Source organism: Hyaena hyaena, unplaced genomic scaffold (assembly GCF_003009895.1).
Source record: "Hyaena hyaena isolate Hyena2069 unplaced genomic scaffold, ASM300989v1 scaffold_283, whole genome shotgun sequence".
NCBI classification, from domain to species: domain Eukaryota; kingdom Metazoa; phylum Chordata; class Mammalia; order Carnivora; family Hyaenidae; genus Hyaena; species Hyaena hyaena.
In genome coordinates, this window is record NW_024080916.1 from 346,179 (window position 1) to 367,867 (window position 21,689).

Below are 21,689 nucleotides of genomic sequence, written 5' to 3' on the forward strand. Positions count from 1 at the left end.
GATATTCGCTAAAATTTATTGAAAACTTAACGTGTGTAGTATACTTGGGTAAGTTCCACAATGAGAAACAAATAAATTAAAGGCCCCGACATACTTTAAGCCCTAAGCCAAAACTTCAGAGTTATATTGAAAATGTCTTAATGTGAACTAGAGAGGATGCAATAAACCAGAAGATGCAGAGCTCTCTTTTCTTCTGTTTCCTTCAGATGCAATGACTGATCATGGATGTTGGGGAATATTCTTTAAGTTTCTGTGACATGGTGCAGATCAAAATACAATCAAGACATTGAAAATGAGCATCTGTTAGATGCTTTCTAATTCAATAAGAGACTATAATGTCCCTTCCAAATGTATAGAAAGTAAATCAGTAAAGCAATGCATGTACAGTATGTTAGATATCATGTAAAAAATCCTTATATAGGGGTAATAAACAAACAATTCATATGAACAACCCATATATTTACATATTTCTTTAACTAAGAGTGTCCATATACTCTATGATAACAAACAATTTAAACTGAACTCTATTAAACGTGTTGAAAATATTAAAACAATTACCACCAGAGTTGTTTTTAATCATTAAATTAAAACATTAAAAGTCTAACTCCAAATACAACAAAAATGTAATTTAATATTTTGCATTATGATATATATAACCCCATCTCATTTTTCAAAAAATTGTTTCCAATGCAATACTGCTGTTTTTAGTAGCATACTCTGAAATATAAAGTAGAATATGATGAACTGATTTGGCACATCTAACATAATTCTTTGGTAATAAACACTTTTAGTGAGCCTAAGATATATAATTTTCCATAGTGTTTATTAAACATTTACAATGTACACAAATATAGCAAAGAATATTGATTTCTTTAGAAAGCTTACTAATTTCAGTAGATCTACTAGGTATTGGAGGTGGCCGTGTGCCGTTGCGAGTAGGTGTTGAAGACGGGTGTGATATTGGAGAAAATGGTATCATATCGAAGATGTCAGTGGAGGGTGACTTAGGAGTCACACTGCCCGCCTGCAGTGAAAATAATACGAATTAAGGCAGTATTTCAGGGAGACACATTACAGTGCTATTTCATGTGCATATAAAACATATGTAAAGAACAACAAATTCAGCTGAATCAGACGAACTTGCCATTTTATAGAACAAAAATAGTTAAATGTTGGCAATCTCATATGATTTAACCAGACACACCAAATGCTTATTGGCAAGAAAGCAACGGAAAATTTCTGCAACCATGATCTCAAAGATGATGGCAAAAATGGTGACAAACTATTCTAGATAGATATAAAAGATACTGGAGTTTTCTATATATCTAGAAATAATTGCCATGTTTATCAGAGGATTGGAAATATTAGAAACTATATAAAAACATGATTTTAATAATAGATTTAGCATAAGATTATGTTTTAAACAGAGATAACTGAACATAAACAATGCATCTTCTTATATATTACCATTCAAATGATAACTTTAAAAATTTTTTTAAAGTATGTTTTAATTTGTATGTATAACTACAATAACAGCTAACTATTATACTTACTGCAGTGCCTTTTATTCTTGGTTAAGAGTTCATAGTTTTCTATGATAAATTGCTATCTTGTGAATTAAATTAATAATCAGTAAAAATACCACCCAAATTATTAAATTATCTGGCCAATCTGGGCCAGGATGTAAGGTAAGAATGAAACAATCATCACTCTGCCATTCAGGGGAAAAATACACACACACAAAGGCACACACAATCTATAAAAGAAAGAGACTTCCTATTTTGGAGGAGAATAAAAACTTGTTTTTCCTTAAAGAACATGAACAGAGATTACTTAGAATGTTTCTTAGTAAAATTAGACTCTTCAGAATACATTTATTTTTCTGATTCACAGATAATGAAGGCAATGGAGGAAAAATAAGTTTGATTGTACAGAGTAACAGATATGCTATTCAGTTAATATGGTCATTAGCACATTTTTTTCATGCAGAAAAATTGCTGTCATCTCCTTTTCTTTAATACCTTGCTCACTTTATCAGTCACAAACACTGTTCAAAGACTTTGAGGCAACTTTATCCCTCAGCTCTTTCCTCCTGCTCAGGAAGAGTTTTCCTAATGAACCCATCCTTCTATCTGCCCTGGCTTCCCTCTCTCTCCTCTTTCTCAGGATATAAAGATACTCAAATCTTGACTGTTGTTAAAAACAAAGCAAACCAATCAGAATTGTCTTTACTCTGTCTCTCTTTACTCTCTAGCCTCTCATCTCTCTTACTCTTTCCCCCAAGGCTAAGCTCCTCGGAAGAGGTACTAACTCATATCAGTTAAGACTTAGCTCTTTTTTACCAAATGTAGCTGAAACTGCTTTTACCAATATCACTGATGACCTGACTTCCCAGTTACTATATCAGTGGGTCCTTTGAAATTACCTGTCCTATTTTGTCTCTCTGTGAATATGGACACAATCACCACTCTTTACTTGAAACTCTGATATCAGGTAAAAGGAAGTAAAAATGAATGGCACACAAAGTCATCAGGTCACATCACATGGACTCTGGACATACCTGATTCTTTTTTCATTACAACATAAATGGCACATTTTAGTAGACTTTAAAAAACATGTGTGGGATAATAAAAAAGGCTTTTGTGCTTAGCAAATTACATGAGGTCTTGGGATGCTGCTCTCACTGATTGGCTTGGGATGACCACATTTAGAAGGTGGTGGTATTAACAGTCCCAATGACAGTCTGGAATCAGGCGAGTTGACAGGAGTGACAGTAATGGAAGAAATATTGAGACAGGAAGGTGAATCATCATCACTACTACGCCAGAAAGAGGATGAGCATCTCTGAAACCCATGTTGCTCATGATCAGACACTCTGTGCAGCAGCTGTAAAGGAATGACAGAGAAATACACTAAGGAGAAGAAAGAAGACATGGAGGAAAAAGGAAAAAGTATATATGAAAATTTATTTGTAAAATGATATTTTGTGAAAGGGGTAATTTCAAAATAACTTTGCTAAAAATTTAAAAAATTGAATAAAAAATTGTGTATAATTTTCTATTGCAATCGTCCTCAGATTCAGAAATGTTTAATTTGACTATTTTTCACTGAAATATTACATTTTTAGATATTTAAATAAAATATTGCAAGACTAGAATCTGAGAGGAAGACAATAAAGAGGAAAGTTTTATGACTTATTTCGATTAGAGCTTTTGTGTAATGATATGGGAAAAGGAAGCAAAATAAGAAGAAAAAAACATTTACTGAAGTAGGAATGTCTAGCAAAAAGTAATGACTTTGTAGAATTTTCAAAAAGGGTTTCAACAATCATTTTAAATTTAATACTCAAAACACTCTTTTGAGATATAAGCATTAGTAATATAATTACTAATGTAATTAGTAATCCTTATTGTAATAAAGATATGGGAATTAAGGCCCATGTATTCTTTGTGATTTATTCCTATATGAGATAAGAAGCAGAGCCTAAATTCAAAACAACCTGACTGCAGTCAACACCACTTTCCTATGGGTAGTGAGTTCCAAATGGCAAGATTTCTCAGGAATGGGCAATCCTGAATTAATAATAAATAATTAGATAATCAGTAAGCGGTACGCTGTATTGGGTCTGCACATCAGTTTTTGGATGGCTTTTATTAGTTATTTCCATTACAGTATGGAAAGCTACTGTCAAAAGCTGAGCTAGAAACAACTGAGCTGCCAGACGTCAGAGTGGTCAATGAAAACAACAAGCCAAAATGAAAGTAATAATTAAGCCTTTATTATTCACTTATTGCTGTCGTATAAGCAAGAGGCCAGAAAGAAGATGCTGGCCTCATCAAGGTCCCGTCCCGCCCCCCCCCCCTCCGCCAGGAAATGGAACTGGATGAAGGTCAGAAGTATTAGTGCAAAAGCAAAGCATTGTCTCTCTGTTGAGGGAGCCCTGAACTAAAGGTCTTGCTGACTTGGTGTTGGCGTCCTTGTTGTTATTTTTGTTGCTGTTATTTTGAGGGGAGGGGGCAAGACAGGGAAAGAAAAGGAGGAAGGGCTAGGAGTAGAAAAGAACTGAATTCTGAATCATTGTGGAGAAAGGGGTCTTCAAGGCCCTCATAAGATGGTCTTGACAGACGCTTTATGAGAAGGCCATGGCCAAGGGCCTCCAATAAGAAGGGCTCTGAATGCAGGCACCTGGGCTAGGAATGCAGTATGTGTAAGAGCATGGCTGGCAGAGGTTGAGGGGGCAGAGTCCTTGACTGCAACTCCTCCATACTGTGCACTAAATCTGGTGTCGGGAGGGCAGCTTCACCCCCGTGAAACTTGCCAGGTGAAGCCTTTGTAGTTGCCTGTGACTGGGCTGCCAGGACTGGGCCTGGAGCTAGACTCCTCAGCTACAGGTCACACTTCAGAGATTGTTTTAACACGGAATTTCAGGTAGCCCACACAAACATGGCTTTTGATAATTTCATAGTGAATTATAACCAAAATTATAGTTAGGGAAACCCGCAAATTTGAAGGAAGTTTTGAAGTTGGGAATCACTTCTTCACACATTTCTCAAGGCAGAGGAGAAAATCAGGCAGTGTAAAGTGAGAGATCTAAGTTGAAGGGTTCAGTGTGGAAGCAAATCTCTGATGGTTTGAGTTATATAATTCATCATTCTATTAATATGCATACAGTGTTGTATATGCATTGTTTTCCCTATTGACCTCCATAGCAATCTATCTGTAGATATGTATACATGTATGCATATATATATATATATATTATAATTTAAAAATCTATTTTATAATCTACATAGTTTACTGTAGAATTTGGTGATTGGTGATCACCATTTACTTTAAGTGACAACTGTAAGCTCCTTGTGGGCAAAGTTCTTCTAGATTTTATCTAAAACAAGTATTTCCAGGGCATCTGGGTGGCTCAGTCGATTAATGATCTAACTCTTAGACTCAAGTCATGATCACAGGGTGGTGAAATCAAACCCTACATTGGAATCTGCACTGAGCATGGAGCCTGCTTAAGGTTCTCTCTCTCTCTCTGTCTCTCTCTCTCTCTCTCTCTCCCCCTCTCTGCGCCTTCCCGTCTCATGCATGCGTGTGTGCTCTCTCTAAAAAGTAAATATAAATAAATAAACAAAAGAAGTATTTTCTAAACGGCTATATAACACATCAGAGTTGCAGACATATAATAAACCGTCAAAGTATATTTATTGTCTAATTTATACTACAGCACCTTTTTTTTCCCTTAAATAGGCTTCATACTCAGCATGACCCCAATGCAGGGATTGAACTGACAACCCTGAGATTAAGACCTGAGCTGATATCAAGAGTCAAACACTTAAATGACTGACCACCTGGGCACCCTTATATTAGAGCAGTTTTTAAACTTGAAACTGAAAATTGATAAGAATATTTATGTTGAGTAAAGCATAATAGGATATTCAGTGGAAACTGTTCTTGGTATCATCTGGCTTATAACATAAATGAGGGTACTCTATATTATTTTATGACTTAGATTGTTCAAAAAATCTTAACCAGTTACCTCAAAACCAATGAAGGCCAAAATAACCTAAGTTATAAGTGCTCTAGTGTTTTATGATAGTGTTAATATTATGCCTTCTACTTACTCTGAGAATGTATACTTACATAATGTGAAAATAATCAAGTTGTCAAATACACCAATTAAGAGATATTTTCACTTTCAAAATGGTAAAGCTGGGATATCTATCAATAGTTGTAGTATCTAAGACTCTACCACTAACTATCACAGGTTTACTTAGCGTCAGTAATGAAGTTTTGGTCAACTGTATTTATTGCTTGGGTCAAACAGATCTCTTAAAACATTTAATCAGTTACTTTCAGGTAGTATTAAGAGACTGCAAATTAAAATCTGGAGCTTTTCTTGAGAAGTTAGAAAATCTAGAAAGTGAGCCCATAGACTTGCTTGAAAATAACTGACTGGTAGTAACTGCTATGCATTTTAAGTTGGGTATATGCTCTCTAATTCATCACTACCACCATATACCCATTACACATTTATGTCACAGCTTGGGCTGCACTGACGTCTTGAGTTTGTGATTCCTAACTTTGAAATGATACAAGTCAAGGAATTAAATATTACATCTGTTAAATATTTTGAGTGGTGTTTCTAAATTTAGGGGGTCAGGAGCTAGTCATGTTTTAAGCTGCCAGTTTTAACTCATTGAGGATATTTATTTAAGAAATTAAATACATAGTTTAGATGAAAACAGCTTGATATATTTATTTTGGGTCTTCTGTCAGTATTTTGACAGATGGCTAGAAACCAAAATTTTTGCACTCTCTTACAGAAATTCATGGCACCACTCTTTAACTAGTCCCTTATGATCATAATTTCAAGTGCTTTGGTCTTTATGAAGGTGCACAGGATCTGAATTATTAAGCTAAGGAAACAAGAAGCTCTATGTTCAACCATTACATGTTAATTGCACAGACATGGTTAGGTTATTAAGGCCTATTAATAATGCGTGCCCATATCTGAGATTCATTGTTGTAGTTTTGTAGCTTACTCTTTCAGTAAGCAGTGGCTTGGTGCATTTAGGCCATGATGAATATTTCAATCTTAGCCTTGTTTAAATATGACAGCAATGATGAAGTGTCATAGAAGGCTTTGAACTCTCAGTAAATGTTAAATACAGTTAAACAAGAAAAAATTACATTAAACAATTCTGTGGTAATATCTACAGAAATATTAGAATGATATCAAAATCAGGGCACCTGGGTGGCTCAGTTGGTTGAGCATCTGAATCTTGATTTTGGCTTGGATCATGATCCCAGGGTCATGGGATGGAACCCCATGTCAGGCTCTGTGCTGAGCATGGAGCCTTCATGTGATTCTCTCTTTCCCTCTATGCCTCTCCCCTACTTGTGCACTCTCTCTCTCTCTCTCTCTAAAATACAAAATTTAAAAAAAAAGAATGGTATCAAAATTTTATTTTAGGCTGTTAATTGTTTTGATAATATAAATATCCAAATATCCTTTTAAAATGTAAAACACCTTTAATATTAAAATATGATTTAACATCACTTAGAATTATTAAATTTACAAATATTAGAATTAAATTTACAAAGTAAATATTTAAATTTATATTTAAAGGATGATATCTAAATTTTTCTAGTTGAAACACTGGTAGATTATAAATAACACTAAAGATGAGGAAATACAATTGTGATGCATAATATTCTAGCAAATCTTTCTATACTGCCATGAAGATTCACACTTTCAAAATTCACTATTATGACATATTTTTAATATCACTTTAAGTTTTAATTTTTTTAATGTTTATTCAGTAAACATTGATGAATAAGAGAGACAGAGTGCTAATGGGAGAGGGACAGAGAGAGAGGGAGACATAGAATCTGAAGCAGGCTCAAGCTCTGCGCTGTCAGTACAGAGCCTGATGTGAGGCTTGAACTCATGAACGACGAGATCATGACCTGAGCTAAAGTTGGATGCTTAACCAACTGAGCCACCCAGGTATGCCATGGTTTAAAAGCATCATGAATGTACTTTTTTTTTTTTTTTTTTTTCAGATTTCTAGATTCACAGTTTGGGTGTATTGGTTACTTACTTGTAAGACCTATTATCTAACTTGTTCTTACAAGAATGTCACAAGTTATATGGATATGATTGTCTGCATATCCCAAAAAGGAAAACTGAAACAAGAAATTAAATGATTTGATCAGGTACTCATGGTTAGAGCTGGAATGGAATATATTTTTCTTCCCATTAGATACAGTTTACTTCTTTAGAATCATGTTTTGTGCAAGTAACAATTATGAAAATGAAGCCATGAACCAGTAATCATTTTTTGTGGGCAACAAATGTTCTTGAATCAATGTCATGTTTAAAATTTATGCTTTTGTTTAAAGATTCACATTTGGCTTGTTGTGTAACTGAGAGTTTTCACAATCTGCTCTTGCCCATCTTGACTTCAATAATAGTCAAGAGAACGCTGGATGAAGATAAATAGGCAGTTTTGTTTACCCACAATGAAATACACATTTTAGGTTATAATTGTCCTATCAAGTCTAATCAGTGGCCACACAGTTGATTATGTAAAGGTAGAATTTTATCCAGTAACAAATACTTGGTTTAATTGAAAGGGAGACATTTATTTTACTCAGCAATAGAAAGTCCAGTACTTCTAACGACTACAATTGTATTCATTTAACTTCCTGGCAAGGGTCCGATTTGGTTAAAAGCATCTATAGCCAGAAAAGTAAAATGTAAGCATCCAGACACAAGAATCAAGAGGAACAATTTGATTGAACTTGCTATACCCACATTTTATAATGGAACAATCTTCTGGGGGCATTCACGAGGCTAGGAGGGCAGAATAAACCTTTTTTTTTTTTCCTGATATAAATACAGGCAGCACTGCCATGTGAATGTAATAAATGGAAATCAGATTGTTCCTAGATAATTAGTACCAAATGGTGGAAACCCAACCTCTAATCTATTGCCAAACCACTAGAACACAGCAAAAAGCAAACAGCACAGTCAAGTAACGGAAATTTCTCAGTGTATCTAAATGACTGTATAAAATAAGGACCCAATTTCTAAAACCAATGAAAAGATTTCCACAATTTCAGTGTGATACAGAGGTATGCAATATGGGTACTATCAAAGGCTATTTCATTTGCCTTAGAAAAGGAACTTATGATTGAACAACGGAGTGGTGTTTAGGAGACATGTAAGCATTGCATTTGTCAAGAACAAGTTAAAAAATAGTAAGACAATTTATACATGAGAAAGTTAAAAGTAGGTGTCGTTCTTCATCATGCATATGAGAAATTGGCATTAAGTAAAAAAGGGGTTTGGATATATATTGAAGATATTCATTGGTTTGTAGTTAGAAATGTCTTTTAATTTTAATATTGGGCAAAAAATATTGAGCTCAGATCTCCTTCTTGAATTCCATAAGCATCTCCAGGTGGCTGTCCAATAGGCAGAACTAACATAAGGAAAGGTAAAATATTCTTTTTTATGCACCTCAAGCCATGTCTATTTTGAAAACTGGTACCACTACCCAGATGCTCAGGATAAAACCCTACAGGACAATTTCGACCCCTCTTTTATTCTACAGCCCCCAAATACTCCATCAGTAAATCCTGATAGCTCTACTTCCCAAATGTATCAAGTTACATACACCATCTGAAATGATAGAATTCTAGACTAATTTACTCTTCTCCCTCTCCTAGGCTACCAAAATAGCCTCCTAGAAAATTTTTGGAACCTCATTTTGGCCTTTTTATAGACCACGGTGTATAGGTTAGCCAGATGATCCCCAAATCCCCTGCTTAAAACCTACAAATACCTTCTCAGCGTAATTAGGAAAAAAAAATAACAAAATAAAACCTACAGGGCCCTATAAAATCTAGCCCTTGACTCTCTCTGCAAAGTCATCTCCAACTGTTTTTGGCTCTTGGTCACTATGTTTCAGGCACAAAGGTCTTGTTACTGTTTCTATCCCTTTGATTGACTAACTTTTTATCATTCAGGTCTCAATTCGAACGCTACCTTCCCAGAGAGGGCTTTCCATGATCACGCTCTCTAAAACAGTCCCCACCCAGGGTGCTTGGGTGACTCAGTCAGTTAAGTATCCGACTTTGGCTCAGGTCATGATCTCAGGATTTGTGAGTTCAAGCCTCACATTGGGCTCTGTGCTGACAGCTCAGAGCCTGGAGCCTGCTTCAGACTCTGTGTCTTCCTTTCTCTCTGCCTCTCCCCTGCTCTCTCTCTCTCAAAAATAAATAACATTAAGAAACTTTTTAAAAATGAAACAGTCCCCACTACTCTCTCCTATTCTGCTCTATTTTATTTTATTTGTAGCATACATCAAATTTGAAATTTTATATTTATTTATTCATTTATCTATGGGTTGATTATCCATCTTCCTCTCTTTCCCCTGTGGGATACAAATTTCTTAACAGCTGAAATTCATATACTACTAAAACCCAATAGCCTAAAATATCATATGACTATATTAGATATTCAATAAATATTTTACAAGCTGCCATAACGGATCACAACTCTATATAATTGTGCAATTAGTAAATGGGAGAAAACAAAAATCAAAATGATATGCATTGTCATACATAAGACATGTCATGAAAGATACTATTTCATAAAAGGAGGGATGACTCGGTGGGACTAGGGAAAATACAAACAAAACTACAATTTACACAATGAAAGCTTGAAAGGACTTTATAGAATGCCTGAAAATTTTCAATAAAAGTTTAAACCTAAAATGACTTAGTTTATATCTTTAAAACACATCAGTGTAACCAATTCACACTGATGTATAACACATACATGAATGGCTAGCCATCACCTAAGGAATAGCAACCCTTCCTTAGGGTGTCTTTGGGGGAGTGGAGAGAAATGTATCTATATTCCATCCACACAGCAATTCCTTTTTTTTAAAATTTTTTTTTAATGTTTTATTTATTTCTAGGAGAGAGAGAGAGACAGCATGAGCAGGGGAGGGTCAGAGAGAGAGGGAGACACAGAATCTGAAACAGGCTCCAGGCTCTGAGCTGGCAGTCAGAACAGAGCCCGACACAGGGCTCGAACCCACGAACCGCGAGATCATGACCCAAGCGAAAGTCAGAAGCTTAACCAACTAAGCCACCCAGGAGCCCCAAGCAATTCCTTAAAGTACAAAGGTTGTCAGTCTTCTACTCAACAGGACCTCACATTTTTAATTTATGATTTAATACAGAATAAAAGATTCAACACCTCTAAAACTGGATTTTCTGATGAGAAGATCTGATTCCTTTGAACCACTGTTCTGTGTTAAAGAAATTCAACTATAACTTTAGACTTATTCCTAGGAAAAACAGCTTGTGATCTTTTAGTTATCTAATCAAATTTTACCAAAAATGTTTCTTATTTTTCTTATGGTTCCCATCATTGACTTTATCTGCTATTTGATCACACACTGATAATAACAGCATCCATGCCAGGGATTTCCATTATTTTCATTTTCTACATTACTTTTAATATCACCCCACCCCCTCCCAATAATTCCATTCCTACTTTTGTTCTCTTCTCTCCTTATTCCCAAAGAGACATTTTTAAAGCTAAGATTAGAGATAAACCTTTTACTGTACTTTGATCAATACTTGCTTGATGTGGACTATATTGTGTTTGGCTTGCAAATCTTGATATTTCAGGAAATTGTTGTTTTATATGCTTATTTTTATGAACCAAATTATAGTGTTAAATCATGTATAGAGAACCATTTCTGAATTAGTGTTTTATATGGCAAAAGAGTGACTTCTGTGTGACTTCAGAAAATTTGGCTCCCAGTAGGATCAAGACCTGTCTTGGGCTAGTTATTTGAGTAGAATCATCTGTCTTGGGGCTTCTTCTCACCACATCACACTGAAAGTTACGGAGAATCTGATGCCAAATTAATTTTATACACCAAGCCCATCTATATTATAATTTTGAGGTGCATAATGGGATTCATAATTCATTTCAGCACTTCTTCAATTCATGTATTAATCGCTGCCTCTAATTCTTTAAACAAACTGCTGAGAACTTTAGCAATTTTGGAGCATTCTATCCTTCAGTCCTTTGAGAGCAAAGGTAATAAACAAAGTTTGTTTCCAGAGTTATAAGCCTCATAGGCATTTACTGTGCATTAACTTTGCAACACATGATGGCACTCTATGAGGTGCTTTGTGTCCCGGCTGTGTCCTATAAAACTGATGGCCACATTTCATAAGAGAGTTGTAACTTAGAAATTCGCTTTTCCATAGACCCATTACAAGCTATTAAACAAGAGTTACCGATACTTTAAATTTATATTTTATTTACAATTTTCATTGTTTTTCAAATTCAATTTTAATAGAATCATCAACAAACCTTAACAGTGGATATTAATAAGCATGGCAACATTTCATCTAAATAACTATAGATAATTGAATTCTGTTCATTTTTTAAAGTTTATTTATTTTTAGGGAAAGATAGAAAGACAGAATGCCAAAGAGGGAGAGAGAATTCCAAGCAGGCTCCATACTGTAAGCCCAGAACCTAAAGCAGAGCTCAAACTAATGAACTGTGAGATCATGACCTGAGCTGAGATCAAAAGTTAGATGCTTAACCAACTGAGCCACCCAAGTGCTCCTAATTCAGCTCATTTTTAGTATCAGAAAATTGGAAGATGGTTTTAAGAAATGTAAAATAAATACAGCATTTGGTGTTATATTAGTTTACTTCAGTTACATAACTAAAATTGAAAAGGAAAGACAAAAATATTTGTTCATAATCTCTCCAAAAATTTTCAGGCATAAAATATCATGTAGCAATTTAAAAATGTTCATTCTTCCTCCTTTAAAAGTTAAATAATTTTTATTTTTTTATCTTAAAGAAGATATATATCTTTCAGTATAATGGCAATTTCAAAACTAATAATAAGCGTTTAGAAACTGAAAAATTATAGGACAAGTAAGTTTTTCAAGTTAAAATAAAGAGAAAATACATACTGCTATGACAAAAGAATATAATTGCAAAATTAGAATTTGAGTTATTTACATAATGATCATTGAAGCAATAATTTTGTGTTTTAAGTGCAAAAAAGTGGTTTAGAGAAAATTTTATCTCTTTTTGAAATTCAACCTTTTAGTTATAGTCTCTGAAGCATTCTACTGAGACACATTAAGTATGGAGATGAACACAAGGCTTGTAATAGTTATTAAATGACAGCTCCTAGAGAGCTAATCTTTTTTTTTTTAGTTTATTTATTTATTTTGAGAGAGAGACAGTGCACACAGAGCACACACAGGCAAGCAGGAGAGGGTAGAGGAAGAGGGAGAGAGAATCTTAAGCAGGCTCCACACTCAGCACAGAGCCCAACTTGGTGCTCAATCTCACAACTGTGAGATCATGACTTGAGTCAAAATCAAGAGCCAGATGCTCAACAACAGCCATCCAGGCACCCCTGGCTAATCCTTTTTAATAACTGGCTATTTGAATCATGTTATTGTTTTAATATAACTGACTCTACCAAATAGAATTGATGAATAAATGAACATACAGACAGTCTGTGTGTTTCATTTACATGCCAACTGTCACGGTCACGGCTTGTGATAGCTATCTCAGCCAGAGGATCACAGGAACTGATACAAGTGTCATGTCTTCATTCCTCCTGACCCCTGCCATTTCTGAAGCTGATTTGGTGACCATGTCAGATCACCAATGCACATGCATAACCCCCATCCTGACCTACCTTACTCCTAGGTTGCCCGAGGAGTAGTCTAGGGCAGTGCCTGCTTTCAGGAAATAAAAGAAGGGAGTGCTGTTTCATGGTACATCAACATGCCCCAGACTCCTCTGCTCCTCCCAAATCCACCTGCCTCTGAACATGATGTCTTAGTTGTGTCTAGAGACAGAGTGTAAAAGGTGAGCAAGCTTTGGGTTTGTATCCAAAATGGTAAAGGATCTTATTTTATTCCTTTGCAAACATAAAAACTAAAGTAAAGCTACTACTCATATGCAGTGAATTCCCGGAACAAGCCAATGTTAAGACTGCTTGAAAAGGTAACTTCCTTTCATTTATGTTTATACTCCCAGTTTGTTTTCCAGGATGACTTAATAGTAAGACATTCAACAAGATACAAAATGGTGTTACTCCATTTTGGGACCAATGTTTGGGAACAAACTCCAATGAAGGAGTATAAGTTGATGCTCTATTCCTTGGGACCAGGGAGGCAAGAAAAAAAAAATCATAATCTTAATGAGAAGCAAACAGTGGTAGTGGTGAAGAGAAAAAACAGGAAGGACTATTAAAATAAAGACAGCCTCATTGTACACACGAAGGTACATAGGAACCTCACTCCCAAGCTCTCTTATCTTGGCTGTAACAGCCCCACTACCATACGTATATGCCACGCAGTGGAAATGACAGCTGCTCCAGTGAGAAAGATGGAAAAGTGTGAGTGTACAAGAAAGTTTTTTGACCCATTTCCAGGGCACATCAGTTTGAAACCCTGAATGAAATTCTTTATAGATACGTTTTTAGGATAAAGAATCGGTGAAATATTAGATAGATAGATCGATCGATCGATCGATCTTTTCATGGAGTTAGCCTAGAGACTGAACCAAAATGGACTTGCAAAAAAAATTAGAAACAAAATTTTTTTTTAAAGTTTGCAAATGCCATAATTGTGTTTCAGTTTATACCATCATGCTATAAGTTATATATTAATATTTTTAAAATGCAAAATAAAACATACTTTAGTAGAGAACAGTAGCACAGATGATTCAAGAAGAAAAGGTTTTCTAAATATATTTTGCCAGAAAAAATATTATTTTAAATTCCATCTTCCTCCTCCAAATGATTCCCTTAGCCAAAATTACACACAAAAAAATGACATCATACATGGTATTGGAAAAAGGATTTCAAATCTATGATAAACCTAAAGTAAACAATGTAACTGTAAATATTTGAGAGTTGTCTGAAGAGACTACCATTCATTTTAGGGTCTGAAATACAACTGTATCACTCCCAGTGGAAACCTTGCTATGCAATATAAGAAACCAAAGTCAGTCTTGTTAAGAGTTCAATTTCTATAATGAAATTCAATACTTGTAGGTCATTAAATCTAACCTCAGTAAATAGTTAGCAATAGGAATAAAAGAAAGAATATGCCACAAACTGAGGGAGAACTTATTCTACAAAACATGAGCAAGAAGAACAACATGGAAAAACAACTCTTGTCTGAACTACCTAGGTAACTAATTTTTTAATTGGCATCTTTCATCTCTACCCATGTTTACTTTTAAAATACTGATCCCAGAGCATTAGTTGAAACATCATAGAGCTGATAATCCAGAGATGTCTATCACCAAGAAGTCTTATTTCTAAGGATAACATGCACATAGTCTATATACTTACTGGAGATGTTGATACTTGGGTTATTCTTAACTGGCTTTCCAAATCTTGTACTCTGTTTTTAAGTTCCATGTTTTCGGTTTCTAAGTCTTGAATCTAAAAAGCAATGATTATTGAATAGCCTTCAGAAATTTATTCTTGTAAGATATTGGCTATTATATTGACTACATTAATGAATAAGATTTCATATTATTTAACATTTTAATGTACTCTTGTGCACAGGGGACAAAATTATTTGATAAAGGCTGGGAAACATCAGGGAATTCTAGGTCACTGGAAAGATATTATTAAATTTAAAATATCTTTTTACATGTGTGCAAATTCCATGTTTCTAATACCTCAGCTCTGTGTTTTCTTGTTGCACTATGCAATCTGTTACCCATAATCTTGGAGTATAACCGCAAGACAGTGAAACTTGCTTATGATTTTGAAGAGAGTGGAGAAAGGGTGTAATTTAATTACAAAGGAATCTGATCTGCATGGGAAACCACTTACCCAGCATCTGCTGCTTCTGCTGCTCTGATCCCCATGAGAAGCATCAGGAAGTGAAGCAAAGTCACATGAGAACACTAAGTTCTTGTGGGAATTCAATATAAAATGGTTAAAAACTGTGCAGGGGATCAGGAATGAAAAATTATAGGAACACAGTGAAAGCAGTTCCAATCAGTGTGGGGGAAATTTAATGGCAGGCCTTCTAAATTTGTTTGATGATCTGCAAGTTTCCCTGTACTTACATCACATAAATGTGAAACAAAAAGTTGAGTTTACTCACTCTTTTCTGTAGTCCTGCGATCTGTTTTCTTGTTTCAACATCTTTTCCTCCAGATTCTAGAAATTTCCTGTATGCCAGGTCAAATGCTTGGCCAATTGTTAAAGTTATTTCTTCAGCCTTTGTAAAAATCAAAGAAGATCTGCATTTTAACAATACTATGTCATGTCAGACTGTTCTTTGAATTAAGGAAAGCATGCACATGAGGAATTTCAAACGGGCAATGGCTGTAGGTAGAGAGAGGTAGAAAATGAATCAAGTCCTTTATGCTAACATGGCAATTCAATGCCTATTCATGCATGACAATGAAAAACAGCTTCAGTAATTAAATGAAAGGTATTGAAGTTGGAAGGAAGAGTTCTACCCACCCTCTCATCTATTTTATCATAGTGTTTTTCTCCTTTCCTCAAATATTTGGCGCCTTTTAAAAGAAAACACAGTGCCCAAACCGCAGTCTCTCTTGTCACTTTGCTACTTATTTGCCCTTCCTAATGAGGAGGGTGTGTTGAACATGGCAGGTAGCTTGAATGAGGCTGACTGGGTGGTGTCCTGGAAAACTTGAGGTATGCCCTCTCTAAGTGGAGTACTCTGTTCCAATACATTGTTGGCTTGTGGAAATGGGCATTTTTCAAGCCAGAGTTGTCAGATTTTAAATATGTGAGATGAGGTCAGAAATCTGAACTTTTATATGAAACATCCCAATTATTAAGTGATAGTAAACCATATTATTATAAAACACAGTGTCTATTGAACAACATAGATCTGTCATCTGAACTTGGCCTCATAAACAAGTTTCTGGATGATCAAGCAGAAACTGCCACAAATGTCCTAAGTCCATCAGTTCATTCCTTCTCCATTCATATCTCAATGGGTATCAGTGTCTTGGACAAAGTAAACACTAAATAAAATGTATTTAGTTTATTAACATTTTATTTAGTAAGATTGGTAAAGGCATTAATTGATTTCATGCATTATGAATATGTCCTATTGAATTATAAGACTTCCAGATGACATAAAAACTGGTGGTAATATTAAATCTTGAAAATGCTATGCTTCAATTTGCTGCAAATCCTAAAACTTTGTGATATGCTATTAAAAATCTAAACTGAAAATAAGCTTTTTAAACACAATTTTTTTAATGTTTTAAGTTTTACTTAAATTCTAGTTAGTTAACGTACAGTGTAATATTAGTTTCAGGAGTAGAAATTTGGTGATCTATCACTTACATATAAAATTCAGTGCTCATCACACAAGTGCCCTCCTTTTTTTTTTTTTTTTAAATGTTTTTTATTTATTTCTAAAAGAGAGAGACAGCATGAACAGGGAAGGGTTAGAGAGAGAGGGAGACACAGAATCTGAAACAAGCTCCAGGCTCTGAGCTAGCTGTCAGCACAGAGCCCGACGTGGGGCTTGAACCCACGAACTGTGAGACCATGACCCGAGGCGAAGTCGGACGCTTAACCAACTAAGCCACCCAGGTGCCCCCACAAGTGCCCTCCTTAATGCCCATCACATTTAGCCCATCCCCCTGCCTACCTTTCTTCCAGTAAACCTCAGTTTGTTCTCTTTTATGGATAACACAGGTTTAATTAAGACATTGTCATTTTTGTAGGTCACTATGTTTACAGAAGGCTTTTAGTCATAAAAAAAAGCTTATAGTGTTTAACTCACTTAAATAAATATACAAAATATATGCCTAAAATTATATTTAAATACCATTTGTCTTACAAAAAAGGTAGAAAAAAGGGGGAAAAGCTACATTAAGGAATGCTAAAGAAATGAAAATGCCAGATATCAAACTATGTGTACTCAATGATTCAAACTAATGAAAAAGTTTACATATTAAAAAAAATCAGTTGAGTTGATTGTTAGGATCACATATAATATTAAAACATACTAAATGTGGTTATAATAGATTGCAGGATGATCATTTTTTTAATATCTCTAACTTCAAAAATTTAGGTGATGTGTTTGTTGCATTTGTTTTATAGGAAGACATATGTGTAAACTGGGTTTTTCCCTCCTTTTAAAATTATACTGTCCTCTTAATAAGACAATATATTGCCCTCAAATATTCAAGGTACACACTACAGAGAATCATTTCAGTGGAACAAGTTTGGTTCATCATTAATAATATTTGATTTCATTATAATTATTTGTTTACAATAACTTCTAAAAAATCATAATCTTTTTTATAAGACATGTCTTTTTATTAAAACAGAATTTAGTTCCCTAGTAAATATTTTGCATAAATTACCTCCCTTGATTCTTATAATGAATCTATGAGGTGGGGATTATTATTATTACCTCCATAATACATTTGAGGGCTGCACTCCTTTTTTTTTTTTTAAATGTTTATTTGTATTTAAGAGAAGGAGAAGGAGACAGAGGATCCAAAGTGAACTCTGCACTGTCAGTAGAGAGCCCTACATGGGGCTCGAGCCCATGAACCATAAGATCGTGACTGGAGCCAAAGTCAGATGCTTAACCCACTGAGCAGTGCAGGCGCCTCAGGGCTGCAATTCTGGAAGGTCTCAGTTTGTGAGGAGACAATCTGCATTCATGACCAAAATATTTTGCTCTACATGTCTCAGACTTTTTTTTTGATAAGCAATAAAATGTATAGATCATATTTGTACAATCAGATTGTACTATGATAAATGTATATATACCTATATAATCGTATCATTAAACAGAATATTTCTCCCATCCCAGAAAGTTCTCTGATGTCTACTTTCAGTCATATCACATTTCTTATATGTAACCACTGCTGTAATTTCATCACCATAAATCAGTTTTGTCTGTCCTAATATCCATGAAAATAAGCCATATAGTATATACTCTTTTTTATCTGTCTGGCTTCTTTTGGAGTTTCTCAGATGTTGTATGTATCATTTGTTATATCTTAGTTATAAATAAAACTGCTACAAACATTCTAAAATCATTTTGTGGACATATGTTTTCAAAATCTGGATAAATGTCTACAATGGAAATGCTAAATCATAGAACAATTCTATGTTTGACATTATAAGAAACCATTGAACTGTTTTTGCAAAGTAATTGTAACATTTTACATTCCCACCAGCATTAAGAGAGTTCTAGTTGCTCCTCATTCTCACCAACATCATAGACTAACAATCTTTTTATTTTGTCACCTTACTGGATGAGTGAGGCTATCTGAGTGTTTTTAATTTGAACTTCCTTGTTGAGTAATTACATTAGCTCAATTTCATGAATGACTAAGCTAAGAAGATTCCACCCCCCCCCCCCAATCATTTAATGAAATGCAAGGAGCAAGAATGTTTTAAATTAAAAAAAAATCTTTATTTCAAAAAATTATTACAAGGCAAACATGAAATATAATAAGAATATACAATAAATAGCTTACAAATAAAGCTTGTGAAAGGGCTGGGTGTAATAATTCCTTTCAGTAATAATAATCTAGGATTTTTTTGACACATGAACCCTTTTTCACAGTTAACAAGAGAGAGGTTTTAAACTTTGCCTTATTTACGTCTCTTTCATCATAATTAAAGAAAAATGTGAGGGTGGGGTGAAGCTTTCATCTGCTTATTGGGGCTACTACTTAAATTATATCAAGTGCAATATCCAGTGCATAAAGTATATATATTAACATTTGGAAACAAAACTGAAAACATGATGGTTAAAGGGTTCATAATGACTGTATATTCACCTTATATTACAGAAACCAAATCAATCACATCATAATGAATATCCTCATTCTAATTTCATTTTTTAAACTTAATGAGATGACTATAGTAGTTGTGTAAATATTAAATCGTAATAACACAACATACTAATAAAGTAAGTTCCAGTTTTGTGGCATACTAGAATAGGCCTTCCTCTAAATTTCAAGCAAGCTCTTAGAAATTCACAGAAGTATTGAGTATATAAAACAGAAGTAATTAAGAGAATGAAGCTTGGCCCCACTAAAAGCAGAGGGGTTCTGGTTGGAGAGGTCCCAGTCATGGCAATAATATAGTATGATGGAAGAATGTGAAATGGAAATCTAGGGTGTTGGGCTGTAATTCTGCTTCTCTTGCTACCTAGTTTTGTGACTCTGAGGAAAGCATTAAGTCTCTCCGACCTAGATTTGCTTAAAATAAGATGAAAGGGTTGGGCCAAATAGGGCATAATTTATTTTCCAGGCTTTTTTTTTTTTTAGATTAATATGCAGTTATAGGAAATAATAGAGATCCTGAGTAGCCTTTATCCACTTTCTCCCAGTGGTAACATAATACAATAAAAAAAAAAAAAAAACTGTCTTACAAATCACACCAACCAATATGGATATTAATATAAACAAGATACAGAATAATTCCATCACCGCAAAATTCCTTCATCTTGCTATTTTATAGCCACACCCTCTTCCAGTCTACCCTTACCATTTCCTTACACCCTGAAAATCACTATTTTCTTTAATCTCCATTTCTTTAATTCTGTCATTTAAAAAGTATTCTAGAAATGGAGTCATACAGTATGTAAGCTTTTGGGATTGACTTTCTTCACTCCATAATTATCTGGAGAGTCATGGAAGTTGTTGCATGTATTAATAGTTCATTCATTTTTCTTGCTCAGTAGTATCCCATGGATTGGATGTACCAGAATTTGTTTAACTGTTCATCCACTGTCTGAAATATTCATAGTTTGGGACTATTGTTAATAAACTGCTATAAACATTCATGTGTAGGTTTTTGTGTAAACACAAGTTTTTATTTCTCTGGGATAAATGCCCCAATGGATCATGTTATAGTTGCATGGTTAGTGTTTTATGAAATTGCCAAACCGCGCTACGGTTTGTGCTATTTTATATCCCCATAGCTATGTACAAGTGAACCATTTTTCCATCTCCTCACCAGCACCTGGTATGTCTACGATTTTTGTACTGTAGTCTTTCTAATAGCTGCATAGTGACCCCTCATTTTGATTTTAATTGGCCTTTCCCTAATGGATACCAATGTTAATATCTTTTCATGTGTTATTTGCCATCTGACTATCCTCTTCAATGAAATGATCCTTCATATCTTTTGCCCACTTTCCAATTTGATGAATTGTTTTCATGCTGTTGAGTTTTCAAAGTTGTTCGTCTGATAGAAGTTTGCAAATATTTTCTCATCATTCTAGGTAATCTTCTTTTCTTCATAAGGCCTTTCAGGCACACACACAAATGTTATTTTTGATGAAGCCTAATTTGTAACTTTTCCCATTTATGGATCTTGCTTTGGGTGTCAAGTCAGAGAACTCTGCCTATCCCTACACCCTGAAGATTCTCCCTGTGTTTTTCTCTAAATGTTTTAAAGTTGTGCATTCTACATTTAAGTCCATGATGCATTTTCAGTTAACTTTTTTTATAAGGTGTGAGATTTAAGTCAATGTGCATTTTATTTGCCCATGGAGGTCCAATTTCACAAGCTCCATTTATTGAAAAGGGTATCTTTTGCATTTTGCATATATTGCGTCACTTTTGTACCTTTGTAAAAAATCAGTGGGGTATGTTTGTGTGGGTTGACTTCTGTGTTCTCCATTCTGTTTCATTAATCTATTGCTCTGTCCTTTCACCAAAACTACACAGTCTTGATTACTGTAAGTATCTATTAAGTCTTGAAAAAGAGTAAACATTTTTTCTACTTTATTGGTCTTTTTCAAAACTGTTTTAACAATTCTAGTTCCTTTGCCTTTTTATATAAATTTTAGAATCCTCTTGCCTATACCTACAAAAAAAATCTTGCTATGGTTTTGACAGAAATTGTATTAAACCTGTACATTAATTTGGAGAGAACTGACAAATAGATTAGATTTAGTCTTCCAATCCATGAACATAGCATGTCTCTCCATATATCTGTATCTATTTTTATTTCTTTCATCAGCAATTTGTAATTTTCATCATAAAAGTCCTATACCAGTTTTACACCTCTGGTTAGATTTACATCTATGTATTTTATTTTTTTAAGTAATTGCAA

At 34.5% G+C, this 21,689-nt stretch overlaps 1 protein-coding gene across 9 annotated transcripts in view; it reads right to left on the reverse strand.

Moving 5' to 3' along the window:
- Positions 1-21,689, reverse strand: part of GULP1 (GULP PTB domain containing engulfment adaptor 1) — a 277,575-nt gene that overhangs the window by 31,227 nt on the left and 224,659 nt on the right. For 4 of the 9 annotated variants that reach the window (XR_005530887.1, XM_039246557.1, XM_039246556.1 and 1 more), the window contains exons 8-12: positions 15,712-15,828; positions 15,435-15,515; positions 14,943-15,035; positions 2,659-2,886; positions 886-1,024 (exon numbers count right to left, since the gene is read on the reverse strand). Coding sequence is in view for 8 of the 9 variants with exons in the window: in XM_039246557.1 (XP_039102488.1) it covers positions 886-1,024; positions 2,659-2,886; positions 14,943-15,035; positions 15,435-15,515; positions 15,712-15,828 (658 nt within the window). In the remaining variant the exon portion in view is untranslated. The remainder of the gene's footprint in view (positions 1-885; positions 1,025-2,658; positions 2,887-14,942; positions 15,036-15,434; positions 15,516-15,711; positions 15,829-21,689) is intronic. The other 5 variants (XM_039246559.1, XM_039246560.1, XM_039246563.1 and 2 more) reach the window with 3 other exon arrangements.